This window comes from Natrix helvetica (genome assembly GCF_964273705.1).
Source record: "Natrix helvetica genome assembly, chromosome: 1".
NCBI classification, from domain to species: Eukaryota; Metazoa; Chordata; class Lepidosauria; order Squamata; family Natricidae; genus Natrix; species Natrix helvetica.
Window position 1 is genome coordinate 271,301,795 of NC_138548.1, and position 27,443 is coordinate 271,329,237.

The window sequence follows — 27,443 nt, forward strand, 5'->3', positions numbered from 1 at the left end:
TCCCAGGGTCATGGCTTTTACATCATCTCTACTTGATTGGAGATGTGTTAGCTACTCCTCAGTTGAAAGTTGATAAATTCAATATGTTCAAAGCAAAAAAAAAAATTCTACAAATTATTTGGAGATAATGGATATTTTTTTAAAAAAACTAAAAATTTACTGTACCTCTATTATAATTTGAAGAACAAATATAGAATGAATGTAAGTTTAAGCTACATTGTTAGCAATTATAGAACTAGTATTATTTTTTGCATGTAAAATATGGAAAGTGAAATAAAACATTACAAATACTTATTTCAGAGTAAGAACAATACAAATAGTCCCTAATGTATTGGCCTGGTATTGAATTAAACTAGTTTATTTAACTAGTGTTAAGAGACTGCTTTATGGAGGCACAATATGATCAGAACATTCAATTTCCAAAGTCTTCTCACCCTTTCAAATTTCTAACAAATCTTTAGAAATGGACAACAAATGCCACCGAGCAGATACATCAGTTCATTGTGATGGAATAGATATCCATATATAAAAACACTTCCACAACTGAGATTTTTTTTCTAACATTTTATTATTAAAAGTGTTCAGATATTTGCTTGCCAAATATTTGCGCACAAATGTCTATCAGAGAGTTTTTGAAGCTCTCTAAGCAGCTTTGAACAGGCACCTGAAGAATGTCACAAACGAGACAACAGTCTCCTACTGCAAAGCCCCCAGAAGAAGCCATTTCTTGTTCCATGCCAATTTCTTTGATCAGAATGTAAGGAAACTGAGCATCTCGGTATAAAAGACATCACCTCCAGAAATCTGGCACAGACTTTGCTTTGGACACTGGTAAAAAGCCAATTATGAAAAATTCTTGTGGTTGAAAGAGACTTGGATAGGCACTGCAAGTGAGGTATTACTTAAATTCAATAATGATCTAGACCCAAGAATCATTTTCTAGTAAATTGAACTGCTTTATACTTGCATGCTCACTGCTCAATTACCTAGCCTTCTGGGTAATTCTGACACAGCGGCCTGTAAGGAAACCAAGCATACTGAAAAATGTACCCTTTCCTATTGCTACATTTCCCAATACCACCAAATCCACTAACATCACACCCGAAACTTTCCCCTATTGTGGCTCCTTAAAAAGATGCCATTCCCCAAACACAGAAATAGCAAAACAGATGCTACTTCAGCAAATAGCGATACTCTTCCATATCTAGTTGATCCCTCCATTCCAAACAGAAACCACTGGTGACTTTTGCCAACCCTGTTCCTCAATCGCAGTTGATAATAGCTGACAATCTGTATTCCTGCAGGTATGTAGCCCGTTGCCAAATTGTCAGCCTGGGTTTTGAAACTGTAGCCACCTTAAATCCAGAAATGCACTGCAAAAGGAAAAGATAAAAATCAGTTCTGCTATACTGTCATTAAGCCAGCTGCTACTTCAACTTAGTTAATAGCCAAACAAAAAGGCTCTAAATTCAGCATAAACCTGGTTACTAGGTTTATCAATGGTAAGATTGATGTGCTAATATGCTGTGATAATGGAACAAAGATTAAGGAGTGTGTTCGCAATGTTATATCAGGATTTGGCAGCTGTATTTTCTCTTGACAAATGACTAAAATACAGATTTATGTAATACACTAAAAAGTGGACTTTCTTCGCCATCTGACTTACCTTTAAAAGAATCCTAGAAGCAACAAGACCTTGTGCTTTCCAATGCCTTGAGACATAGCTTTAAAAGAGAATCTATTCTCGTTCTATGTCTAAGTAAGGGGAGGGATATGTCCTTAATACCACACTAAACTTTATATGCACACCACGTGTGAAGACAGAGAAAACCCTCTGCAATAGAGGCCGGATTTTCTCTATGATGCAGCCTACAGGGTAGCAACTCATGAGTCTGGTGAAGAAGGGAAGCTCAAAAACCAAAAGGCAGATTTTCTATTCCTGTCTTTGAGCAAGTTGGAGCTTTGCTAAAAATAGGGACTGTAGATCTAGTTCTCTAAGTTCTAAAAGAGGTTTCCTAAATCTCTAACTTCATGATAACAAAGCAATGCACATTCAAATTCACTGCCATCACCCTAATTGTTAACGAGTTGTGTCATATGGGGTATCTAATAGAAATGGTTAGTATTTACCAAAATTGGGATGCTCTATCTGGAGTCTGCAAAACATATCAATGTCCTAAAAGATGAGAGCTACCTGAGAGATAGCTATTGGCTCCTAATCAATTGTGTAAGTTATCCAAATTGGTTAGTTAAGATAATTCAGGCTCAGCTGAAATAGCACTCTATACATGAATCTATGCTGTTCTTCACATATTTAATGACTGGTCCACTCCCCCCCCCCCCAAGATTAATGGAGTCTTAATAATTAAGCATTTACTCAAGGATACTTTGAGTTGCAATCCTTCCTGTATCTTTTGAGTAGCTACTCAATAACCAAATTGCTGCCTCGTCTGGTAAAAAATGTACTATTACTAACAAAGAGGACCAAGTACAATACTGCAGTTCTTTTAATGACAAATATTATAGACTTCACAGCTTGTTCTTACTTTTGCAGTAATTTTGGCAGTGACCTGACAATCAAATACTGTCCCTTGGCTATTTAATTTACATGAGTGGCTCACAAAAGGATTACAAATGCGTGCAAAGAAAGATGTGTGGCAATACCAGACCTTACGAGGCATCTTGGGGTGGAGAAGGATTCTGACACTCAGGCTCTGGGGGAGGAGGAGGAGCTGGCACCATGTCCTCTTTCTTCTGTGCAGCCAGGAAATCATGAATTGCCTTCTCTATCTGTGGCCTGAAGATGTGGTTAAGTTTTGGATCCACCACCTGAGAAATAATTCTGTCCACTCCAGCTTCCAGCATCCCTGACCTGGGGCAGAGACAAAAGAGCCATTCAGCTTCGGTCAAAGATCTTCCCTGCTGCCCCCACCCAGAACTCTCTGGAGCCATCATGTCAACTGCAATTAGTCTTACAGTGGTAAGAATGACAGCATTCTTGGTAGCATTTACATGGGAGAAGCACCCCACCTTTTGTAAAGAAAATCCAGATGGCTCTGAACCTGCACTTTCGCGGGTGCTTGCAAAATGGACAACAGATATATGGTTACCTAACCACTTAAAAAGTATTGTGGTCAGAAGTTGCGTTAGGGTGGCTTGTGGGATGCAAATAAGAACAAATAAAAACATGCCTTCACCCAAAGCAGAAGCGGGGGGAACACACCCATTGGTAAGGATAGGTGGGTGGATGGGTGAGGGAAATGACCTTTTTGGCTGGTACAAGAGAAATAGAGAAAGGTGGCCTTCACCCCAGGCTCTACCGCTGTCAATTGCTCTGACCTCTGCCAAGTCTAGACATATGGGAACTTTTTTCACAAGATAAAAACAAACACTTGCAACACATGACAGAGAGCTTTTTTGAGAACAGTGTGTCAAAACCCAAGCAGTGACATTGCTTCAAGGCTGTGTTGGATAAAGAGAGCAGGGAATCAGCTGTCTGGTTGGGTTAAGTCATGTCTGCAACAAGCCAGGAAGCAAAAACAGAGACATTGAAGAGCATTTGGGAACTCAAATGCAAACCTAATGTGACCCTACCTCCTGGGCAGAAAACTAACAGTACCTGCTATTTTGAGGCTATGTGGGCACTTAAGAAGATCAGCATTCTTTGACACTCAGCCTTTCAGAAGGCATCTGGCATGAACTCCGATCTGCTCAAATGCTTTTCTACCTCCTACTTGGTGAGTCGTGCCTTGTACTGCAATAGTAGCTCTATGCAGTCCAGATAAAGGCTGCAATATTGCTATTATAGTCGGAAAGTTTTCTATTGTAGCAGAATTATAGTTAGAAACCATCACTAGATGCTCTGAGTATCCACAAGATTAACACAGGCAGAATTCAATTGATGATGTTATATTTATCTTATTTCTGAGGCAAACTTATTAAGTGAAAAAGGAGGGTATTATGCAGGGGTGGGTTCCTGCCAGTTGTAACCGGTTCGGTAAAAGAGGTTTGTCAAATCTACCGTACTGGTTAGAAGAGGTTCCACCGGTGGACCCAGAAGTAAGTTCCGGAACGCCTGCCCCAGCCCTGTCACTTGCTCGCCCCGCCTGTTCCGTCACAGCTCGCTTGCTCCCCTGCCCGTCTGCACTAAACTAGCCCAACTCACCGCTCACTGATTGGCTGGAGTCCAGCCAATCAGTGAGCGGGCTGGAGTCGACCCGCCCACCTCTAAAATCCATTTAAAAAGCGCAGCGCCAGCAGCCAACATTCCTCTTTAGAAAAGAGTCTTTCACATTCCTGAGCAGCTGTCACATTGCGCTTGCTGATCGGGTCGTCGCTTCGCTTCGCCTTCCAGCAGCTTGCTGCTTCCCTCAGGTAAGCAACTAAGCGCGAGGGTGGTGGTGGTGGCAGCAGCGAGAGGCTGGCGTACGGCGCATGACCAAAAGGGACGTGGCAGCGGTGGGAAGCTAGCGTATGCCAGCCCGCGGTGTTTGCGTGGGAAGGCCTGAAGGCAAAAGCCATGGGCTGGTGTACGTCGCGTGGCCAAAAGGGGGTGGGCGGCGGCAGCAGGTTGGCGTATGCCGTGTGGTTTCAGGCTTTCCCTTGCAAAAGCCGCGAGCTGGCGTACACCGAGTGGCTGAAAGGGGGTTTCTTGCTACCTCCCGCCCCCCCAGTTCCCAGCCTCGCCTGGCTGGCTAAGCCTGCCAGGCGGCGGGCCTAGCTGACCCGGTTGTCCCTTGTCCCTTCAGTCCAGCTTACCTGCTGCCTCGTCGCCTGCCTGCTCCCTGCTACATTCATCACATCGGAGAGCTGCTGATTCTGCCTGCTGGTAAGTGACTCGGTTTTTCTTTTCTTTTATGCTTTTAATGTTTTTTTAAAAGAATATTTTATTTATTGTGTATAGAATTTTTTTAAATCGTTTTATTTAAAAGTATTGAGTATAGAATTTTTTAAAATGGTTTATTTTAATTTATTGTTTGTAGAATATTTTTAAATGGTTTTAATTCATTGTGTATAGAATATTTTTAATGGTTTGATTTTAATTTATTGTGTATAGAATATTTGTAAATGGTTTTTAAGGATTTTTTAATTATTTATAGAATATCTTTTTTAAAAAAATATTTTTAGGGAATTTTTATTTATTTATTGTTTATAGAATATGTTTATTACAAGAAATGTTATTCCTTTTTGCAAATGTTTTATTTGTGATGCAATATGTTGCTTTTAAGTGTGCAGGTTGGTGCATGGTTTATGTGTCTCAAAGTGGCTGCTTTTCTATGGGCAGGCCAAGTTGGTGCAAGGCAGTTTTGCCAGATTTTGTGTGCTTCTGTGTGATACCTGGTTGTTTAGTTAATTGTGGTTCCTGGTTCTGTGAGTTTCCTGGCACTGTCCTTTATAATTTCCCACAATGCCTTGATGGTGTTTATTCCAGTAGCTTTGTCTTTCCTGTCTTTAGGGTTAGGGGAAAAACTGGTTTCATTTGCAGAAAGATGAAATTGTTTTGAGGGGGAAATTGTTATTTTTTTCCTGGCACTGTCATAGTTTGTGTGTGTGGGTGTGCAATGTCCCGCAGTTATCTACACATTAATAATGATCAAGTACTAATATTTCCTTATACATTTTAGTGACCTTTCCTTACATAATTGGTGTTTTCTTTCATACTTTTAGATTTCTAATTTCTGTTTCTGTTAGTTAGCAATTGATAAAACAAATCTCACGTGAAAAAGTATTCGAAGCCTTCTTGATTTTAATTGTCAATTTATTCATTCCTGCACATTCTAATATTTATTCATTTTCATATCTTTGTTTTTCCACTGTTGTGCAAACACAATTCCAGCAGCTGTTAACATGTGTAAAATTAAATATGTATTGTATTCCCTTTGAAATGCCCAACCAAATATTACTGGTTTTAAATCCATATCTTGCTTTACCATTGCTTCTAACCATGATACCACCAACTCTTGAATAGCTACTTGGTCTGTCCTAAGTACTGAACCTAATTCATATATTCCTGTTTTTTGAACTGAGGAATAAATTTCAGAAAAAGAAATCTGTATTGCTCTGTGAATCTACCTATCACATTCATTCTTGATCTAACTTCTTAGATGAAAAACTATATCTTTCCTGTTTGTTGGGGGACATACTTCCTGTCATCCATCACATTGTTGGGTGAAAACAGAGGTCCCTACTGTTACCTGTAGTGTAGTCCTCAGCTTACAACCACAATCGACTCCAATATTGTTTTATTTCTTCTGCAGTTAGTATTAGTTAACAGGATGAAGAGGCAACAGAGTATGACCGCTAGGACAGTCATCTTTCCTATGTAAGTAGCTGTTTTATTGCTTTGTGTGCTTGTTTCATCTTTAATATAGTAGTGCAAGCAATTAAAGTTTTCCTTTCTGTATCTCTTTGCGCAGGACATTCATTGGAGCAAGGTGGTCAGTGGGTGACCTCAACACACAAAAGGACAGTAATCTTCCTTTTGTATTATTTTGTGTACTGGTTTCACCCTAATGCAGTGCATGCAATGAAAGAGTTTCTGTGTCTCTTCTTTGTGCAGGCCATTCATTGGAGTCAGTGATATTGAAGACTGGCAAGGACAGTCATCTTCCTTCTGTAAGTAGCTCTTTTATTGTTTTGTGTACTTATTTTAATCTTATTTAAGTAGTAAGTACACAAAATAATAAATTTCCTTTTTTATATCTTTTTGTAGCTCATCCATTGGGGCAAAGAATTCAGTGACATCGTCTTGGCCGCTCCCACCCGGTCGCATGACTGCCAAGCCACTCCCACCCAGTCACATGGCCGGCAAGCCACTCCCACAAAGCAGGCCACACCCACAGAAGAGGTTCCAAAAATTTTTTGAAACCCACCACTGGTATTATGTGGTGCATAGTTTGTCCCAAGAAACAAGAAAAAGGATATCCACAATCACAGAACAAGCAAAGCTAAGAATTAGTTAGACAGATGCTGTTTTCTCTTTAGCATTTTTTCTATTACATCAAGGTTTGCCTCAGATTAAAAATTCACTGATTTCCCAAACTGACTATATCTACATATAAAGATGGCTTACAAAATGCAAAATGCATCTTGGAATAAATTCGTGGTAACTAATATTGATTGGTATTGCAAACTATTTGTAGATCTATTTATATGGTGTCTTTCTGTGAAGAAATAAATAAAGAGAAATGCTTAGCTGTCTTTGCCCTACTCTGATTAAACTGTGCAACAGTTAATAAACTAAACTGAATTATATTTTAAACTCAGTGTGCGCTCCTGCTCTATTTATATAAAATACTCACATCTTATTTCATACAAATGAGGCCTGGAGGACTTGCTATACTGCAAGGTGGGTTCAATGTGTGCTGTATTTGAAAGTATAGCATATAAAGGTAGGGCAAAATTAATGTCCATTTAATTTGCACCATTAAATTAACATTAAATATGTCAATGGATAAAACTATTTTCCAGTCATGGGTTTAATGTGTTCTTTCTGTCACATTAAACATTACAATCTGATAACAGCTTTACTTTACTTTGTGAATTTAAGCACTTCTCACTGTTGCAGCTAGAAGTGATTTTCAGTTAGCCTGCTAGCTGCCTTTTTCCTAGAGAAAGCTAATCTGATCATTTCCACATTTGCTAATTTTTCTATTGAATTTATAAACAGCCCCAATGTCTCTGGGCAACCTACAAAATATAAGTAAAAAATAAAAGAGTAAAAACAAATAATTACCTCACCAAAAGAAGAATGTCCAGAAAAATGAATGACTGTTAAATATTGATTGGTTGGTAACCAAGGGCCCAGGTTTTAAGGGCTCATTTAAATAGGACTAATGTGGATCTCACCAATTATGGTGTTCCAAAGGGATTAGATGACATGTTTGAGGTGGTACTTCCCCTTAATTTTTAAAAAAAGAAATTTCAGTAGTATGCTGAAACTTTGGGTTTCAATGTATTTTTTGACTGGTTTTGGTTACACAGACTTTCAATTTGAGCATAACTGAGGTTGTTAGCATTTTGTGACTGAAACAGCATTAGATGAATAAATAACATTACCCACAAACGCTATATTGTCTATGGCCAGGTATTCAGTTTATAAAATAATAAAGGTGGGATATAAATAAGTAAATAAAAGTGGGAACTGAAGAAGCTTCTTGGATGAGAAGCAAACCATCTTCAAAGAAAAACAAAGGAAGTCCAGTTGCCTTTTGAAAAAGCACCTCTGGGACAACCATGACCTAGAAGACTGAGAATCTCCATAGGCATTTAGATATAATTGAATTAAAAAATCATTTTTAAAATTTCCAGTTAGAGCCTTAAATCTTTCACTTCTGAGAGTCTGGATGTTAGAATTTAAACTGGGGCTTTATCAGCACCATCTTTGAACTTCACGAAACATTATTATGGCACATATGTTTTAGCATATCTAAACACAGAAAAATAAAAAGGTCAGATTCTTCTTTGGTTCAATGTTAAATTTCCAACAAAATGAAAATTTAACATGTAGTAATTTTATAGGTTGCAAGACAATTCTTATAAAAACCCAAAGATTAAATCTTTCAAAATCCTTTCTTTAAAATGGACAGATTCACTTTATTATTTTCAATACCTCCAAATAAGCAATACAATTGAAAAAGAATTATAGAAACAAGGCGAATGGTTAGAGTTATGACAATATGTGAAAAACCTATTTGAGAACATCTGTTGGACTCATTTAGAAGATGTTATTGAAATATGATTGGAAACTGAACAAATGAAAGATGATATGATTAAATGAATATAGAATTTAAACTATACAACTGCTATGCAACAATAGGACGGCTGCTAAATGGAAGACAAATGAATGTTACACACAGAGAAAACTAACACAATACATTTTAACACTGGTATATTATTCCAATGAAGATTGCCAAGATAGACATATTTTCTAAAAATTTCTGGAAATGCAACTATTAGGTCAGATAATATTTTTTTATTTGGTGGCACTGGCGGAAAGCTCAACAATTTTGAAAGATGATATATTACAGAATGAAACGGCTTTAAAGGCTGAATTCTCTTTTCTGCCAACTGTTTTCATTAAACATTACCAAACTTCTATCTTACAAAATACACTAAGTTGGCTTTTTATATGGCAACAGCTGCCCAGATTTTTTATGCCTTTTACTAGAGATCACATATAATTCCCTCTTTAGAAGAATGGCAAACTATGGGAGTATTCATCTTGTTAAAAATAATCTTACATTTGAAAAATAAGTTTGATACATAATTTATCTCAAAAAACATTTGTGGATTGTATAATTCTACATATGGATATGAACTACATCTGAAGTTTAGGTTTTTCTTAACATAGGTTTTTTATATTAATTTTAGCTTGATAAATATACAATTTTATATTAAATATTTCAGTTAATAGTTATTTCTTCTTATTCATATTACACTGATCACTTTTTAAATTAATGAACATTGGCTTCATTCCATAATGGTTTTAAAGTCTTAAACTGATACAAGACATCTTAATATGCAATACTAATTTATGTTATTCTGAATGTTTATTCAGTTTTGTATAGCTTTTATATCTCTTTTCTACTTTAGTTCAGTTTTTCTTATTCTGTTTCTTTTTTCCCCCCCTTGGCTATGTTTTTAAATATCTGCTACTAAGTACACATACATGTTTAGCACATGTATGGCAACAGATTGTAATCCATTATTTCCTCCTCACTGCATGCTTCAAACAGAAGATGTGTTCCTTTCATTTCTCCTGAATAATTTAATATATTAAAATTAAAAAGTTACAGAAGGCATTCAAAATCTAATTTTACTTAAACCACAGGATATAATTAAACTAGTGGATATTCTCTATATATTTACAAAGAACACATGCTGTGCTGTGTAAACTGATTAAGTGCAATAACTACTCAGGAAACTGTACAAAAAGTATGTTACCACTGCACTCTGCTGGACGAAAGTAGACCGTACAACCTTAAACTGATAGAACTATTGAGTCTTATTTGGGATTGGAGGTGATAAAAGAGGAGGAGATTTAAAATGCTGCAAATTACCAATATGCTGTTTTCTCAAAAGAAGGGTTGCTAGTTATCCTCCATTACGTAGCCACTTGCTCTAGAAACACGAGTCCTGTAACAATGCTCAGATGCTCCATCATAATACATTAGTATAATATATTGCATATACTGCAGGGACGTGTGGTCAGGGGAGGCAGGGGAGGCAGAGCCTCACCGCTCTCATCATGAAAAAAAAAGGGAAAAGGCACACGTGGTCTGATTCCCTGCCTTCCTGAGTCAACATGAAGGGGACCGCGGAGCGCGCTCCGCCGGCTCGCACTCCGCAGTCCCCTTCATGTTGACTCAGGAAGACGGGGAATGGGACCATGTGTGCAGAAGGCTGAGGCTGCCTCGGCCTCCTGAACACGTGGTCCCATTCCCCACCTTCCTGATGACGTCACCAGCCTCACAGCCATAAACCTCACCGCACGTCACTGATATACTGTATGTTCAGGCTTTCTCTGAAAATCCAACCAAGTCTATGGGGATTTCCATAGACTGCTGTTTTCTTGATACTGCATGACTACAGCATGAAAAAGGCAGGTCTTTTTAAAGAAGCTTATAGGGCAGCAAACCCATGTCCATTTGGTTGCACATATAGCTGCACCACATCAAAATGTCCACAAAGGCTATCTGTCAGACTGCAAAGATACCTAAGTAACACCTCAATAGGTAAAACATATATAGGTGAAGGCCTACAAACCACCAGGAAACATTCTTCTAATTCTTTCCAAATATAAGGGCTTATTTACCTTCAACATTTTTTTTATTTAGTACCTTCTACTTACTGAATCACACTTTGTCTGAGCCCATTCCGTAGTTGGTTTTTGTTCATTGCTGGGTTCCATTCTTGCTTATCCAGGTGGGTAGATACAAAGTTGTCCACTTTCTGTCTCAAATTCTGATAGGCTGGCTAAACAAAATTGCATAATGAATACAACAAACTTGATGGGTTTCTTATAAAACTCTCCTTGGGGATAAAAAATTATCCTGCTCAAACTCTTGACAAGCAATTCTAAAAGAAAAACAAAATAAAGCCTAACAGCAAACTGAAACATAAGAAGAAAGCAAGCAGGGGAAATCACGGAAGCATACAAGAATGCCTTCTAAGGCACATTCTGCTTGTTAAGAGCATGCTTTACACCCATTCTTTTGGAACAGCACGCACAAAGAATATTCTTCAAATAAGATGATGCAGTGCTTTAGCTCTGAAGGAAAAAAGATACTTCATAGTATGTAAGGCTTCTAAGGTAGCCCTGTCAGTTTCTGTTTTTAAAACAAACTCTTTTCACTACCGAAGACAGCCACCCAATTATAGCAAAAGTCTACTTTAAAGGGCTGCAGTTGGATGTTAAATTCATGCCTCCGTGTGCTCTGAAGCACCTTTCCCCCTGGTACAGTACTTCTGTATTGATTTATATAAATTCTTGTCAAGTAGGATTTCTGGTAAAGGCTCCCCACATATTTCTGATAAAATTCAAAAGATCTGTCTATAATAAGTAGAAGAATGAAAGCAAAGCTTGCCATTTAACAAGAAGAAATTGTACCGTTTCCCCGAAATTGTACTGTTTGACCCTCAAAATATGACCCTGGCCTTATTATTGGTGTGTTGTGTGTGTTATTATTTTCTGGGGCGGGTGAGAAGCGAGGCGCGCCTCTTACCTTTCCAGTTCCATCGCATTCCTCGCTATTGTGTCCAGGGAAGCCTGGTAAAAAAAAAAACCTTCTCGCGAGTTCAATCAAACTTCTTGAACTCACGATAAAACCTTTTTTTTAAACCTTGCTAAAGGGACGGCAGGGAAGGGAAACAGGCAGGCAGCCATTACCTTTGGGGGTGGGTGAAAGGTGTTCTTTTTGCCCAGGAGGGAATGGGGTGCGAGGCGTGTTGCTGGCCTGCCACCTCCCACCCACCCTCAATGGTAAAGGCAGCCTGCCTGGTTCCCTTCCCCGCCGTCCCTTTAGCTTTAGCTTTAGCTCCTTGGCCTTTCGTCAAGGGAAGCTCCTTGTAAAAAAACCCTAATGAGTTCAACTGAAGGACCCTGCTATTTGTTCACTAAATATATGTTCTGAACTTCCACATTTAGAAGTGTTATTATACTTATTGTACAATAATTGTTAAAGTACAGAAATACAGACTGACCATGTTGGGCAAATGGAATAGAATATAATTCCCCCCAAATTGTCATGAATTCAGAATGTTATTCTATTGAACTGATATTGTATAGAATCTTTTAAAATCCTATCTAAAATAGCCATTTAATGACAAGGTGGTGAATATTTATTGTACAGTTTTATCAATTACCGTATTTTTCAGAGTATAAGATGCACCTTTTTTCCTCAAAAAAGAGGCTGAAGATCTGGGTGCATCTTATGCATAGAATACAGCATTTTTTTGCCTCCTGAAGCCCCGCCCCTTCACCAAAATGAAGGCTCTCAGAGAGCTCTTGGGGGCTGGAGAGGGCCGTTTCCCCCCCCCCCAGGCCCCACTCTATAAGCCTCCATAAGGATAGGCATGCAGTTGTTTTGAGAAAAAACTGCCCTGTTTTCGTGAAAAATGGACCGTTTTTTGCTTGTTTCCCCCTTCCCCCAGAAGCACTCTACAAGCCCCCCCAAGGCTATTCATGCCTTTTATTTAAAAAAAAAATGGGCCCGTTTTCATGAAAAACGGGCCATTTTGGCTTGCAGAGTGCAAAAACTCCCCCCCCCCCGGAAAGCTCTTTAACTGATTGATAAGAATTACATTGATCAAGTGCTGTGCCCGCAGGAACAAAGGTGCTGTAGCAATTTCCTTCTCCAGCACATGGATAAATACACCTGGAAACATCTACCTACCTACCTACTCTCTCTTCCTACCTATCAACTGTATTTCTCTCTCTCTCTCTTTCTATTTCTCTCTCTATCCTTCTACCTACCTACCTACACTCACTCTCTCTCTCCCTACCTACTGTATTTCTCTCTCTCTCTCTCCCTCCATCTATCTACCTACTCTCTCTCTCTTCCTACCTACCTACTGTATTTCTCTCTCTCTCTCTCTCTCTCTCTCTCTCTGCCTACTCTCTCTCTCTTCCTATCTACCCACTGTATTTCTCCCTCCCTCTCTCTCTATCCCTCTATCTACCTACCTACCTACTTTCTCTCCCTACCTACCTATTGTATTTCTCCCTCCCTCCTCTCTCTATCCCTCTACCTACCTACCTACCTACTCTCTCTCTACCTATCTACTGTATGTTTCTCTCTATTTTTCTCTATCCCTCTACCTACCTACACACAGTCTCTTCCTACCAACCTACTCTATCTCTATTTGTCTCTCTCTCTCTCCCCCTTTATCTCCCTACCTATCTAACTATTCTCTCTCTCTCTCTCTCTCCCTACCTACCTACTGTATTTCTCTCTCTTTTCCCCCCTCTCTATCCCTCTATCTACCTACCTACTTTTTTTAAAAAAAATGCCTCTTCAAAACCTTGGTGCGTCTTATACTCCAGTGCGTCTTATACTCCGAAAAATATGGTATACTTTGCTATTTGGCTGCATCTGGAGTTCAGAAAATATTACTGTTTCCCCAAAAGTAAGACTCCCCCGGATAATAAGCTCAATTGGGCTTCTGAGTGCATGCGCTAAAATATGCCCTCCCATGAAAATAAGCCCTCTCCAAAATATTGCAATGCAGCAGCAGCCATGAGGTGACCACGCTCACCTCCTCCTGCACCTCAAAAACAATAAGACCTCCCCAAAAATAGGGTCAAGCGCTTATTTCGGGGTTGAAAAGAAAATAAAACCCTGACTTATTTTCAAGAAAACACGGTACATACATTATTTGTGTTATTGGTGTGTTCACAAAATGTAGTACAAGGAAATAAGAACTCCATGAGGGGAGTAAGACTTGTAGCAGAAATTGGAGATAGTATTATATATACACCAGAAATAGAATTTATAATAAAAACAATTGTATACTGTTCATCACAAGACTAGAGACTGCATTGTTAGAAGGTTTTAGAGATTGAATTATCTGTTTTTGATAAAGGTTATGTTCATCTGTTGATTTTTAGCCTCTCATGATATAATATATATTCAATCATTAGATATTATTGGGTCAGTATGAAAAAACTCTGTGATCTTGTATTTGATCTCTTACCTTATATTAAATCCTTCTATTTTTGATACCGTGTTTCCCCGAAAATACAACCTGTCCTGAAACTAAAGCCTTGCCACATTTTTCGTATGGGCAAAAATATCAGCCCACCCCCGAAAATAAGCCCCCTGGACAATTCCCCCCATTCCGGCCAGGCAGAGCACCGCTCGCTGACCTAGCGGTATCCCGAAGGCGCCAAGCCGCTGGAACGAGGTGGGAGCAAAGGTGCTAGCGTTGCTTGGTGCTTTTGGGGTACCGCTAGGTTGATCAGCAGCGCTGTGCCCAGCTGAAGAGGGGGGGGGGTTGCTGGGCAGCTGCTCTCTTGCGAGCGGGCTCCTGAAGAGCCGGGCACAGCCTCAGGGTCAAATGGCTGTGTTGCGCTGTTGCAGCAGCAACGCAGCAGCCATAAGGTTACCAAGCTTGCGAGCAGCCGCCAGGTAACCCCCCTTTCCAGCCGGGTACAGCGCCGCTGACTGACCTAGCAGTACCTGGGAGGCACCAAGCAACTTGTGCGCCTGTTCGCCACCCTCCGCCTCTCGCGGCTCTGTGCCTTCGGAATGCCTCTAGGTGAGTGAATGGGGCTCTGCATGGCTGGAGAGGGGGGTTGCACAGCGGCTTTTCCGCTCCCTGCTCGTACGAAGGGCACCTCCGCTGCTGGCGCCGCCCGCCGCCTGTTTTTTTTTTCAAAGCACGGAGGATGGATGCTGCTTTGAGAGTACGCTCTATGGTTGTACGATCTGCAGCCCACAACTATAGAGCATACTCCCAGAGCGGCATCCGTCCTCCATGCTTTGAAAAAAAACCCCAGGCGGCGGGCAGCGCCAGCAGCAGAGGTGCCCTTCGCGCGAGCAGGGAGCAGAAAAGCTGCTGCGCAACCCCCCTCTCCAGCCATGCAGAGCCCCATTCACTCACCTAGGGGCATTCCGAAGGCACCGACCCGCGAGAGGCGGAGGGTGGCGAACAGGCGCACAAGTTGCTTGGTGCCTCCCAGGTACTGCTAGATCAGTCAGCGGCGCTGTACCCGGCTGGAAAGGGGGGTTGCTGGGCGGCTGCTTGCAAGCTTGGTCACCTCATGGCTGCTGTGTTGCTGCTGTGACAGCGCAACACAGCCATTCGACCCCGAGGCTGTGCCCGGCTCTTCGGGAACCCAGCTGTAAGGGAGCAGCCGCTGGCAACCCAAAAATAATAAGCCCTCCCCTTTAATAAGCCCTCGGCCATATTTCGTGGGTCAAAAAAATATAAGACCCTGTCGTATTTTCGGGGAAACACGGTAGGTATTTTATTCTTCTTCTGCTCAATTCTTTACCTTTGCTTATCTAGAAGGCTATGATCTTTTCTTTTTACTAGCTTGTCTTACATCAATTTCCCCACTTGTTTGGGCTATTTTATATACCTTTTCCTTTCCTTAACCATAGTTGGTAGCTCAGACATGTGACAGTAAATGTACAAAGGTCTCATGTCAATGACATCTGTGGTGGCATTGACAGGAGACCTTTGTGGTGAAGGTGTAAACTCCAAGCATATCCTATTATATCGGGGACTAATACTGTCATGTATTTCCCTGAAGTTTTTTTTTTTTACAATCTCTGATAGTCTGTTAAGTTTTATTAATTATACATGGATTTTATCAAATATGCACATTAATGTATATGCTATCTAATATATAATATTTACATTTTGTTCCTTATCTTTTAAAATTCTTTACTAATCATTTCTGCTAATTTAAATCCTTAGATTATACTTATGCTTCTGTCTTTCTCCCTTCTTAAAACACATTGGAGGTCACTGACATAGTACATTAAACCTAGTGCTTTCTTTAGGACAAATAGAGTTAGGACATTTGATCAGAAAAAGAATCATTTTTCAATGGATGTTTAGGGTTAATCATACCCAATCTTTTGTTTAAATTGATCACAAACATTGCCATATCACAGTCATGCACTCTTATTAGTACATGTTCTACAGTCATGCACTGTAAAACATGTACTAATATAAATACTAATATATTTAAGGTATATATTTGGTTAGGCTATTGTTGGGTATATATGCCCTCCTTTTTTACATTCTCATGATTTGGGCATTGTAACTGAATGAAATGTCCTAATGTGCATTATATTCATGTTTTGTCATCTGACCATAACTAAAATCTCAATGTTTTAATTTTACTGATCAATACAGTTTTAATAAAACATGTATTGTTTATTTGTTTCATGTATTTTGCTATGTATATTCATTTTCAGCAAATACACATAGCCTTCCTAAACTGAGTTTTGACCAAGATCATAGCTGATGAGGACTTGACAGGAAATATTGCCTAAATTCTTAAAAGTGAAAGCGCTCACAAGACAAAGATTCTGAAAGAGCAAAGGCTTCAAATGGTCATAATACAACTACTATTGGAATGGCTTAAAAGGGAAAATAAGGAGCTTGTAATGGGGATCATGTAGTGAATACGCAGCCAGTGCAAGGATTTAAAGTAGATTTTTTAACGATGTCCTATTGATTACATTCATCTGATTAAATGTCTTAGGCTTAACGAGGGTCTTTGAAACAAAATGTGCCAGTTCAGATACACTAGCTTGCTGTGTTATATACATTAAATCAATCTCTCTTTGGGATTTTAGACAGTACTATTTAGGGATACAACTCTTGTATTAATCCAGTAAGGGTTGATGTATTAAATGCAGAACATCACATCCCATGCACTCTCCTCGTACAAGTGCTGTTAAAAACATCAGTTTGCTAAACATCTTTCAAAAGGTCAAAACTAAGCACCGTGGCTAAGGAGCAACTACAATGCAAAACAAGAAGTTATTTATACCTATAAAAAATAATAATTTACTAATGCAGGTCTTTCCGAAAGCAGTAAAAATGGGAAAGCCCTCTATAATTATCTTGGATGGTGATATTATTATGGACATTTTAAATGTTAGATGTACTCTAGATATTTTGTTGGCTATTTCTTTTGCATATGTTTTATTTATTTTATTTGTTGTAGGAACTGGGTTTGTCTAGTTTAATGAAAAGAAGGACTAGGGGAGACAAGATAGCAGTATTCCAATATCTCAGGGGTTGCCACAAAGAAAAGGGATTCTCCAAAGCACCTGAGGGTAGAACAAGAAGCAATGGGTGGAAACTAATCAAGGAGAGAAGCAACTTAGAACTGAGGAGAAACTTCCAGACAGTTAGAACAGTTAATCAGTGGAACAACTTGACTCCAGAAGTTGTGAACGCTCCAACACTGGAAGTTTTAAAGAAGATGTTGGATAAACATTTGTCAAAAGTGTCCCTCCAGCGTCCCTTCCAACTCTGTTATTCTATTCTGTTCTGTTCCTTAAGCTGTTGGACAATAAACAATAAAATATGTTTTATTATGCTGCTCTTACTGACGTTTAGGATAAGACAGTATTTCTTCACAGTAAGAGCAGAGAAATTTTAGAACCAACTTTCAGTGGAAGTAGTGGGCCAATAATCAGAAATTGAGTTTAAACATGCTTGGAATACTTGTCTTTTATCAAATAAAATTAATGAATTAATAAAATAAATAAAAAACACTTTAAAAACTCAAAGTGCAGATTTAATGGATTGTCTCTTTTCCTGCCATCCATTTTCTATGTTTCTATATTCCGGTAGCTGCTTGAAGCTGTTTGGATTTTGAAATATACAAATTAACTCACTAATCTAATTAAATAACTATGAACCCAAGGCTTATGCATTGTCTTAAATAAACAGTAACTTATTTGGCTGCTTACAATAAGAGGACCACTTTACAACATTTTATCTTTCCCCATCCATATTAAAGTATAAATGCCAAGCAAGAACGTGCATAGGTAGTTTAACAATGTGGTAACTTTTACCAACAAAATTAGTAGTTTCAGTTCTTTATTATAGAGGCAGTGATTTCTGTACCGAATTTTACTCTGCACAGAAAGAATACTAAGACGTCTGATCCTATATGACTGCCAGGCTATGGGAATTATAATAATTTAATACCTAAGATTTAATGTCTATTCTTACTCCTTAATATGATACAAAGTACAGTAATTTCTCACATCCAGAACACTGGTTCTCAATGTCCCCTATTTTAAATTTCACCATATAAGTGACTTAACACTGAAAGAATCTGAGTGGCACATGAAACAGGACAAAAGCTCACCATGGGCTTACAGTTTTATTTTATTGCTCATTTACAAGCACCAATCTAGATTAGTTCTAGTTGAAAAGTAGAGTATGGCTGTGCGGTCCAGATGTGAAGGAGAAAAGTTGCCTCCATTCAAACCAACACAGGAGTCCAGCTAAAAACACAGTCCTTTGTTACTGGCAGAGACAACTAGAGTGCTCTTTTATCCCTGCTTTTCCTCCAAATCCAGTGCGTAGTAGCATAACCTCAGTCTAGTGAACGGGGCTCCTTCTGGACGGACAGCCCCAGGGCCAAAACAACAAATGAATTTACTGTTTGGGAGAGGAATGAGAAGAAACAGGTGGAAAGTGCAAGAAAACACGAGGAGATTTAGAATTAGAATTCTTTATTGGCCAAGTGTGATTAGACCAGGGCTCCCCAAACTTGAGTTGAAATCCCACAAGTCTTAAAGTTGCCAAGTTTGAAGACCTCTGGATTTGATGCACAAATTGCTATCGTCCCCCGCTTCCTCCGCCCTGAAGCAAAACAATACCTGAGGTCCCTGGTTGGGGATACCCATAGGACGGGCTTGTGTGTCTCCGAAGTTTTCTGAAGATCCCAAAACAGAGATCCTACTCCCTACAAAGGCAGCAGCCGTACCTTAGTATCGACGTCGGCTAGGCAGTCCCGGCGAAAAGCGTCGAAGAGGCCGCGGCTCTTGAGCTGGCCCACGATAAGGCCGATGAGCTGCGCGTCGCCGGGGGGCAGCGAACCTGGGTCGGTCCCGCCGGGCCCCGAGGAATTCCCACCAGCTCCACCCGCGCCTGAGGATGTCCCGCCGGGCTCCGCCATCCTTCCTCCCCCCGGCCGGGTCCCCGGGCCCGCGTTGCCCTTCTACTCCCGGCAGGAGGCAAGGCGCCGGCGGCGGCCACAGCACGAGTGGGAACGGCAGCAGCTGTTGGCGCCGTTCATACAGCGGTCGCAGGCATTCTGCATCACGCTTTCCCGCCGCAGGTTGGGACACGCAAGGAAAAGGCGACCACAGCGCGTGTTTAATACGTTTCCAACCTGGCGTCAGGGAGAGGCGCGGGAATGCTGGGTGTTGTAGGAGAAGGTCTGGCTAGAAAGGGAGGAGTATCTGTATGGATGAAGCGCGGGGGAAGACTTTCGGGGTTGCAAGGAGGCAGAGAAATAGCCTTGTAAAGCTCTAGTCCCACCACATTTAGAAGAGCAGCCGTCACCCAGTTGTGAGAGTTATGTATGTGTGTGTATACATAATACACACATATATTATAATAGTTTATATATAAATGTGGGATACGGTGGCTCAGTGGCTAAGACGCTGAGCTTGTCAATCAGAAAGGTCGGTAGTTCAGCAGTTCGAATCCGTAGCGTCGCATAAGGGAGTAAGCTCCCGTTACTTGTCCCAGCTTCTGCCAACCTAGCAGTTTGAAAGCACATAAAAAATGCAAGTAGAAAAGTAGAAACCACCTTTGGTGGGAAGGTAACAGCGTTCCGTGCGCCGTTTAGTCATGACCACAGAGATGTCTTTGGACAGCACTGGCTCTTTGGCTTTGAAACTAAAATGAGCACCGCCCCCGAGAGTCGAGAACAACTAGCACATATTTACCTTTTATGAGGATAATGGGAGTTGTAATCCATTACTAGCTGTAGACCTCTGCACTGTTTATTCTCCTCCCTCCCTCCTAGCACTTGCCAATCTTTTGCAATAATTCACATTTTATTAATAAAATTATTCTGCAAATAGCTCTGCTCTATTTTGTTGAAAGTGCTGAAGCAACCCAAGGCTACAGCAGTGCAGTGGTCATTAGTAGGCCACACATATTAGCACATTCAACAGCACGTATGAGCACACCCAAAATGTATAACACTCCCTTGAGTATATCGGTGGACAGAAAAATCATTCTTGCACTCTTTTACATATTGTATACATATTCCCAGAACAATATTATGACTAAAATCCAATTGGCAATCATCTGGGTGGAAGACACCAGGAGAGACACTAACGAAGTAGCAGTTAAGGTGCTTTGTGTGTCCAGCCTGCCATATCACACACTATAAGGGATACTACCAGTACATTATATTCTCTTAATAACATTTCTTAAAAGTACCAATGCAGGGTTTTTCCCCACCAAATGAACTAGGGAAAGATTATTACTGAGCAAAATAACACAATTTACTGCAGGAGGGCATGGAAAAGCTTTGACACTTGGTGGCTTTTTCATGATAATTGAGAAATATGTTGTTGGAAGTTTGATAAAATTTCCATTAAGTGCCCCATGGAATTGTAGAGAGATTTGTGGGACCGTAAATCCTAATGAGATAGCCAGTTTGATGTAGTGGTTAAGGCCCAGGCAAGCAACTGGGAGACCATGAGTTCTATTCAGTGATGGGATTCAGCTGGTTCGCACTGGTTTGGTCATCATTAAAGAATAAACCAAAAAGTAGAGAAAAATAAAGTGGATAAAAATGAAATAAAGGCAATAGTGTAAGACACGTGACAAGGCAGTTAGCACCCCTTCTCCTTTAGAAGAACATCATTTTCACAAATGATTTATTTATTTTGTTAGATGTTTATCCTTACTTTATAAGGAACTCAAGGTGGAGAACTTATCTAATGTTCCTTCGTCCTCTTAATTTCCCCGCAACCACAATCTAAGATGTGGTTTGGGCTGGGAGAGAGTGACTGGTCTCTCAGCCATTTTTGCAAGCCTAAAATGGGACTAGAACTCAGAGTCCCTTGGTTTCTACGCCAGCACCTTAACCACTACTCTGTTTAAAAAGAAGGAAGAAATGTCAAAATAACTTGTAAAAATTGCATGCGAAAACAGGGTTGGAGGAAACTAACTTGTAAAGCTGCAAACATCACAGAACATTTCAGAATAATCTCTCATAGAATGATGCAAAAGACAAGAGAGGTTGTTGCAAATTACAATCCAAGATGGAGCTGTTAGTAGGAAAGGAGACTAGAATGAGCAGTAACGCTATGCAAGATGAATCAAACCTGAAGTCAAGATGTTTGTTATTTATTTGCACAAGGCGAGTATTCTTTTTATTTGAAAATTACTTACTCCAGCGAGGTGAGCTCCTGGACATGACAAGGAGTGGTTGGGAGGGGATGGGCGAGGCGTGGCTGACCCCTTGACACGAGTGACATCAAGTTGGCCATGCCTACTAAGTCACATACCTGCCCAGCCACACCTACCCTGCTGGTCTTTAGGGCAGAAAACCGAGTGTTAAATTATTTGAATCCCAGTGGTTCTAGTCCTGCTTAGGCACAAAGCCAGCTGGGTTCCCTTGGACCAAGAGCTCTCTCTCAGCCCTAAAAAAGGACGCCATGGCAACCACCTAATAATCCTTCCAAGGAAATTGCAGGGACTTCTCCAGCCATTCACCAAGAGTAAAAAACTGACCCGAAGGCACAAAAAAGAAAAGAAAATCCCACAAAATCACTTAGGCAAATGGTCGAGTACTTACTTAGGACACAGAGAACCCCACTGTATGTAAAATGTCCCAGATATAACCATAGATGAATGCTACAATTTTGACTCCATTAATAAAGAGTGGCTCTTCTACCAAAAGAGGTTTTTGGTATTTTGAAAACTACTTATATTTTATTTTGGAATGTCATAATATTTATGATGTTACTATTTTTTTCAGAACAATGGCTATTTTATCATATTTCACTGTTGGTTTTTATAACTACGCTTTATTCAATTAATCTATGTTTTGACTTCTAACAACAGAGTAAATCAAACACTAGCCATCCAAGTTGATACTATATGTATCATTTGCAAACATCAGTTTTTAGGGTTTTTAAATTTGTATATTTTGCACTGATCTACCTACCACTGAATAATAATATAATTTTATTACATTTATGCTAAGAACGTGACAAAGAGGCACCTGCCCTTAATATCAGATATTTCATGAGTGGCTTGGATGGAAGCAAAATATGGTTTCGGTCTACTTACTCGCTCGCATATATAATAATAAAATTATTTATCAGCACAAATACAGCACAAATATAAAAAGGCAACATTAAAAATAAAAATATGGTTTTCTGCCTGGATGGTCTTCTGTGATGAGCCGAATGACAGAAAGAGGGAGTAGTGAGCTCCCTCCCATATTTGGGCATATTGTGTTACAACCCCTGGTATGACTAAATACATACCTATTTCCCTGGCTCAACTGATAAGGAAGTGAGCCCGTGGCTTAGTGGCTAAGACTCCTGCCTAAGATATATACAGCCCGGGTTCAAATCCCAGTAAGGGTATGGCTAGCTGATGAGAGCTAATTAGCTCGAAATAGAGCTATACTAGTCTCCCTTTATTTATTTATCAGTACAATTACAACACACACACACACACACACACACACACACACATACACACACACACACACATATATATATATATATATATATACTGGTGCGCTTATGCACGCCCCTTCAAGACCTCCTAGGAATGGGGTGCTCTGGCACTTAGATCATTTGAGATGAGTATTCCAAGGTCCTTGACAGAGTGGAGGTCGTCTACGAGGTCATATCTGCCCAGCTTGTATTTTGTGTTCTGATTTTTTTTTCTCAGTGTTATTACCACCTAAGATGCATCTAAACGGAACTCAACAATGTAAAAAGTTTTCCTGTTTGGAATCCTGGTTATCTAATGGTATGAAAGTATCTTCAGGGTCAGTACGGTCTGTTCTAATGTCTATACTGGGATGGCTGTGTCAGACAGATGAGTGTACAATCTTCCACTGACATCCTAATGCATCTAACATAGAAATCAAAGCTTTGAGTAATATCCCTGTGTGACATTGGTTCAAAATATGGCTATCTGAGGTGCTACCTAAATATTTTCTTTTTCATCTATTGCTGCACTATTTCCTATTTTTCTTTATCCACCTCAGCTTCAAAAAAATGAACAAATGAACAGAGGTGGTTGGGAGAACTTGTCTTGGGAGTTTATGCATTCAGTTTAAATTGGGGACTTCCACTGTTTGCTTGTTATTTTGCTCTCAGTTTAAACCACTTTTTCCCGAATTTGATGCCTCTCAGATGTGTTGGATTATAACTAATATTCAGTAGTGGGATTCAAATAATTTAACAACCGGTTCTCTACCATAATGATTTCTTCCAACAACCAGATTACCAAATTGCTCAAAAAGTCATCAACCGGTTCTCCCAAAGTGGTGCGAACTGGGCGAATCCCACCAATGCTAATATTTCTCCAGCTAATATGGCCATTTGAGAACACTTCAGATTCAGCACAATGAGGGGCTGCAAAGTGTGATCTACAGACTGGCCATGAGAGGGCACCAGGGCGTTGCAGTTGACAAAGCTTTTTCTCTTGTAACCCTAATTTCAAGCAGTGTAGAGAAACATTTTACAATTGGGGGAAGGAGCTACAGTATTCAAAGCCACACAAAAACCAATGTGCTTCCTTTTGTCTTTTAGTCAATTCTACGTATAGGCCTTGGACTTTGAAGAAGCAGGATGAAAAGAGTATTGACACTTTTGAACTTTAGTGCTGAATAAGATTGCTGAGAATACCAGTGACAGCCAAGAAAACCAACAAATGGACCATTGAATAAATCACTCCAGAGTTCTCCCTTGAGACACAGATGATTAAGCTCAGATTATCATACTTTGGATACATTATTCCGAGACCCAGATCCCTGGAGAAAACCACAAAGCTGGGAAAGGCGTAAGAAAAGAAAAGTAGATGACAAACAGCATCAGCTGGGTGGACTCAGTTACAATGATGGTAGGTGCTTCAGGAAGACCTGAAGGACCAGGTTGAGGATTATGTTGAATCAATATTAATTTGATGGCACAATCAACTTACATGCATTTATATATACTTACCATGTCTAGGGACACTGTGGCTCATTGGCTAAGATGCTGAGCTTGTCAATCAGAAGGTTGGCAGTTCAGCGGTTCGAATCCCTAGCGCTGCGTAATGGAGTGAGCTCCCGTTACTTGTCCCAGCTTCTGCCAACCTAGCAGTTTGAAAGCACCAGAAACCTTCGGTGTTTAGTCATGCCAGCCACATGACCACAGAGATGTCTTCAGACAGTGCTGGTTCTTCGGCTTTAAAACTGAGATGAGCACCGCCCCCTAGAGTTGGGAACAACTAGCACATATGTGCGAGGGGAAACTTTACCTTCACCTATCATGCCTATTACGCAAAGTACTGAAAAGCATTAACAATGAGCCAAAGAAATAATAATAGCAATAGGATTTAGACTTATATACCACCTCATTGTGCTTTACAGCTCTCCCTGGGTGATTTACAAAAATCAATTTAATTGCATATTGCTCCCAACAATCTGGATCCTTGTTTTATTGACCTTGAAAGGATGGAAGGCTGAGTCAACCTTGAGCCCCATCACGATTGAACTCCAGACTGTGGGCAGAGTTTGCCTGTAATACAGCATTTAACCAGTATGCCACCAGGGCACCTGGTGAAGTGAAATAAAGATATGAGATAGGAAGCATTAAGATTGCCTCTTTTCTCTCATACACACATACGTTCTAATTCCCACAGCATTCAATTTCCTTTCTTCCCCTGAGAAATACAAATATCATTTCCATATAATGACCTAAATGGAAGTCTGTTCTTCAACAGTGGTTGTCCTACTTTTGATTTACATTCATTTCTCTCTACAAACCATAAGCCACCCACCACCATTTGACCAGCATTTGCATGTCTTAAATTCTTGTTTCCCTATTTTAGTATACATTAATGTACATCTATTTATCAACCTGCCCTATGTATAACGTGTAACATTTTTCAGTCAAACCATGTTTTTCATGTTTCTCGTTGCTATTTGACTTGGCTGCAATTCATTTATATTCTCATACAACCACACACTATTGACTATATAAAAAAGATACGCGCATAACGCCAGATGGCATTTCCCTGGTATTGTTCCTTGTCACCTCTTTTATCTTTTCAGTCAGAATTCTGCCAAACATCTTCCCCAAAATACCTAGTAAATTAAGATGCACCCAGCTCTTTCTAAGATTTTGCATTCATTCTTGCTACCTTTCCCTTTGTACAAGGGAACAATAATGGCAACCTTCCAATTGTCAGGGACAGATGCCGTATTTACACAGATGTTAAGCAAGTCACCCAGCCACTCCATAAGCAAACCACATCTTTATTTTAACATTACTCAGATTACCACAGGGAAGGCAGATGATCACGAGCCGTATGACTGTGCACTTGTTGCATGGCAACTAATCCACGAGAACAATCCTGAAAATCTGCTGCAGGAACAAGACAAATACAATGCAGACACCCACCCAACTGCACAACATAGCAAGCTTTGCACAAATGGACATTGCCCACATATACCCCTTTCTGAATGGTGGCTAGTAATTACATATAAAAAAAAATCTGCAGCCTGCAACAGTGGGTGTCTATGCATGAAAAAAAAAGAAGGGCAGAATGTTCAAACAGAAAGGCATACACCTCCATTTCACAGCATACCGAACTACTTGCCAGGCCAGTCAATTTTAATGCAAAAGTGGGTTATTTTGGCTGGTAATGCCATTGTTTCAGGTTTTTAACATAGGAAACCAAAATATCTTCATTGTATGTGTACAGTGAAAGCTATCGAAGCGGGATGCTTTGTTCCAAAGCAAAGGGCAAATCTGACACTTCTCAGTCCTCATAGCAACGCTAATCATTTGTCCTTCGAGGATGAGTCAAAATTTTGGATAGAGGAACAGAGGCAAAATTGTATGCAAAGGAGAAGCTGCATCAAACAGGAATCCAGGTGACCTCATCACATACATTAATCGTTTTTGCCCCTCTGTAGACACCGATGCATATACCCCACCCCCTGGAAATATAATAGTTGCCTTTTGTAGTAAAAATGTAGATATTTTACTTGTATGTCTGTTTCTGGTGTAGGTTATTGAGCAGAAGAAACGCAGAAGAATGTTCTCCTACAAGATGCTTCTTAAGGTCAACAAAACTTTAATTGGAGGAATTGGTGTTATTGGCAAAGGAATCCTTGCAGAAGCTGAAACTGTGTCAAAATCACTGAGAATTTTAAAGTCTCCCCACTTGCAAATCAGCAGGGCAAAGGGCAGGGATAACATGAATCAAATTGCAGGATGAATGCTACCAAATTAAAAGTCACCCCTCCCCAGAAATTAAATTCATGTGCTGTCACATCATGTTTCCCATTTAAATACCATTTAAATTGAAGAATTTAGCATGTCTTCACGTACCGGGGCTTCAGGAGGCCCCGTACTGGAACAGTCCCTCCCCTGGCCTGCCCCACATTCACTGCCCCTGCCCGAACAGTCACCACTCTCTCACTCTCTTGCCCCGTCTGCCCCGCCCACCCACTTCCTTTGCCGGAGTGGAGGATTCAGCAGTTGGGAGAAGCCCAAGGGGCATACGCTGCTCCCTTCTCTTTGACAGCTGCCTGGTCTCCAATGGGGGGGGGGGAGAAATCCATGTGTTAGAGAGGAAGGAAAAACGCATGGATTTCTCCCCCCCCTATTGGAAACCAGGTGGCTGTCAAAGAGAAGGGAGCAGCATGTGCCACGTGGGCTTCTCCCAACAGCTGAACTCCCCTCCTGTTCTTTCTTTGGCTGTTGGGAGAAGCCCAACAACCTTGCCTGGCACCTTTGGTGCCCAAAGCCTGCGGGGCAGAACCGAAGGTTTGGCACCCAGAGTCGGGGTGTGGGGGGAACCAAGTCCCGCAGATCTCAGCTGGCCCAAGCACTGGCCGCTCCTTCACTTGCAGCTCCAGGGCAGAAGACGGCAGGTGCAGCCCCCACCCACCTGCCAGAGAAAGGCAAAACCCCGGGAGAGGCAGGGCAGTCGGTGTGTCCGATCTGCAGCTCCAAGGCAGGGAAGAAGATCAAGAGATGTGGAGCCACAGACTCCCCCCTTTGCCCCATCCCACAGCTCACCACCTTGGGTGGGATCAGTGCGTGTGCGGGATGAGTGGAGTTTGCGACCAACTTCAAAGTGAATGGGCCTGTTTATGACTAATTGGAACAGAGAACATAGAGGGATGCAAGGGAACGGGGAGATATTCCAGTCCAACCCCTTCCCAAGGCAGGAGTCCTTATACTTCC

At 40.6% G+C, this 27,443-nt stretch overlaps 1 protein-coding gene and 1 long non-coding RNA gene across 2 annotated transcripts; one reads left to right on the forward strand and one right to left on the reverse strand.

Moving 5' to 3' along the window:
* Positions 1-222: 222 nt before the first annotated feature.
* Positions 223-19,343, reverse strand: BOD1 (biorientation of chromosomes in cell division 1). The gene is made up of 4 exons (XM_081942609.1): positions 18,974-19,343; positions 10,853-10,977; positions 2,670-2,872; positions 223-1,373 (listed from the first exon to the last, which is right to left on the reverse strand). The coding sequence occupies exons 1-3, from the start codon at positions 19,163-19,165 to the stop codon at positions 2,671-2,673; spliced, it is 519 nt and encodes a 172-aa protein (XP_081798735.1). The 5' UTR covers positions 19,166-19,343; the 3' UTR covers positions 223-1,373; position 2,670.
* LOC309386818 lies at positions 2,882-7,659 on the forward strand. Its single transcript, XR_014174503.1, has 4 exons — positions 2,882-4,828; positions 6,258-6,322; positions 6,417-6,615; positions 6,713-7,659. It is a non-coding gene; the product is annotated as an uncharacterized lncRNA (long non-coding RNA).
* Positions 19,344-27,443: the final 8,100 nt, after the last annotated feature.

Excerpts from the sequence above, each read along its gene's own strand:
- BOD1 (XM_081942609.1), bottom strand. The coding sequence starts at position 19,165 with ATGGCGGAGCCCGGCGGGACATCCTCAGGCGCGGGTGGAGCTGGTGGG. Across the intron at positions 10,978-18,973 it reads TAGCCGACGTCGATACTAAG|CCAGCCTATCAGAATTTGAG; the intron begins GTACGGCTGCTG and ends AATTTTGTTTAG. Across the intron at positions 2,873-10,852 it reads CTCAGACAAAGTGTGATTCA|GTCAGGGATGCTGGAAGCTG; the intron begins GTAAGTAGAAGG and ends TCTCTGCCCCAG.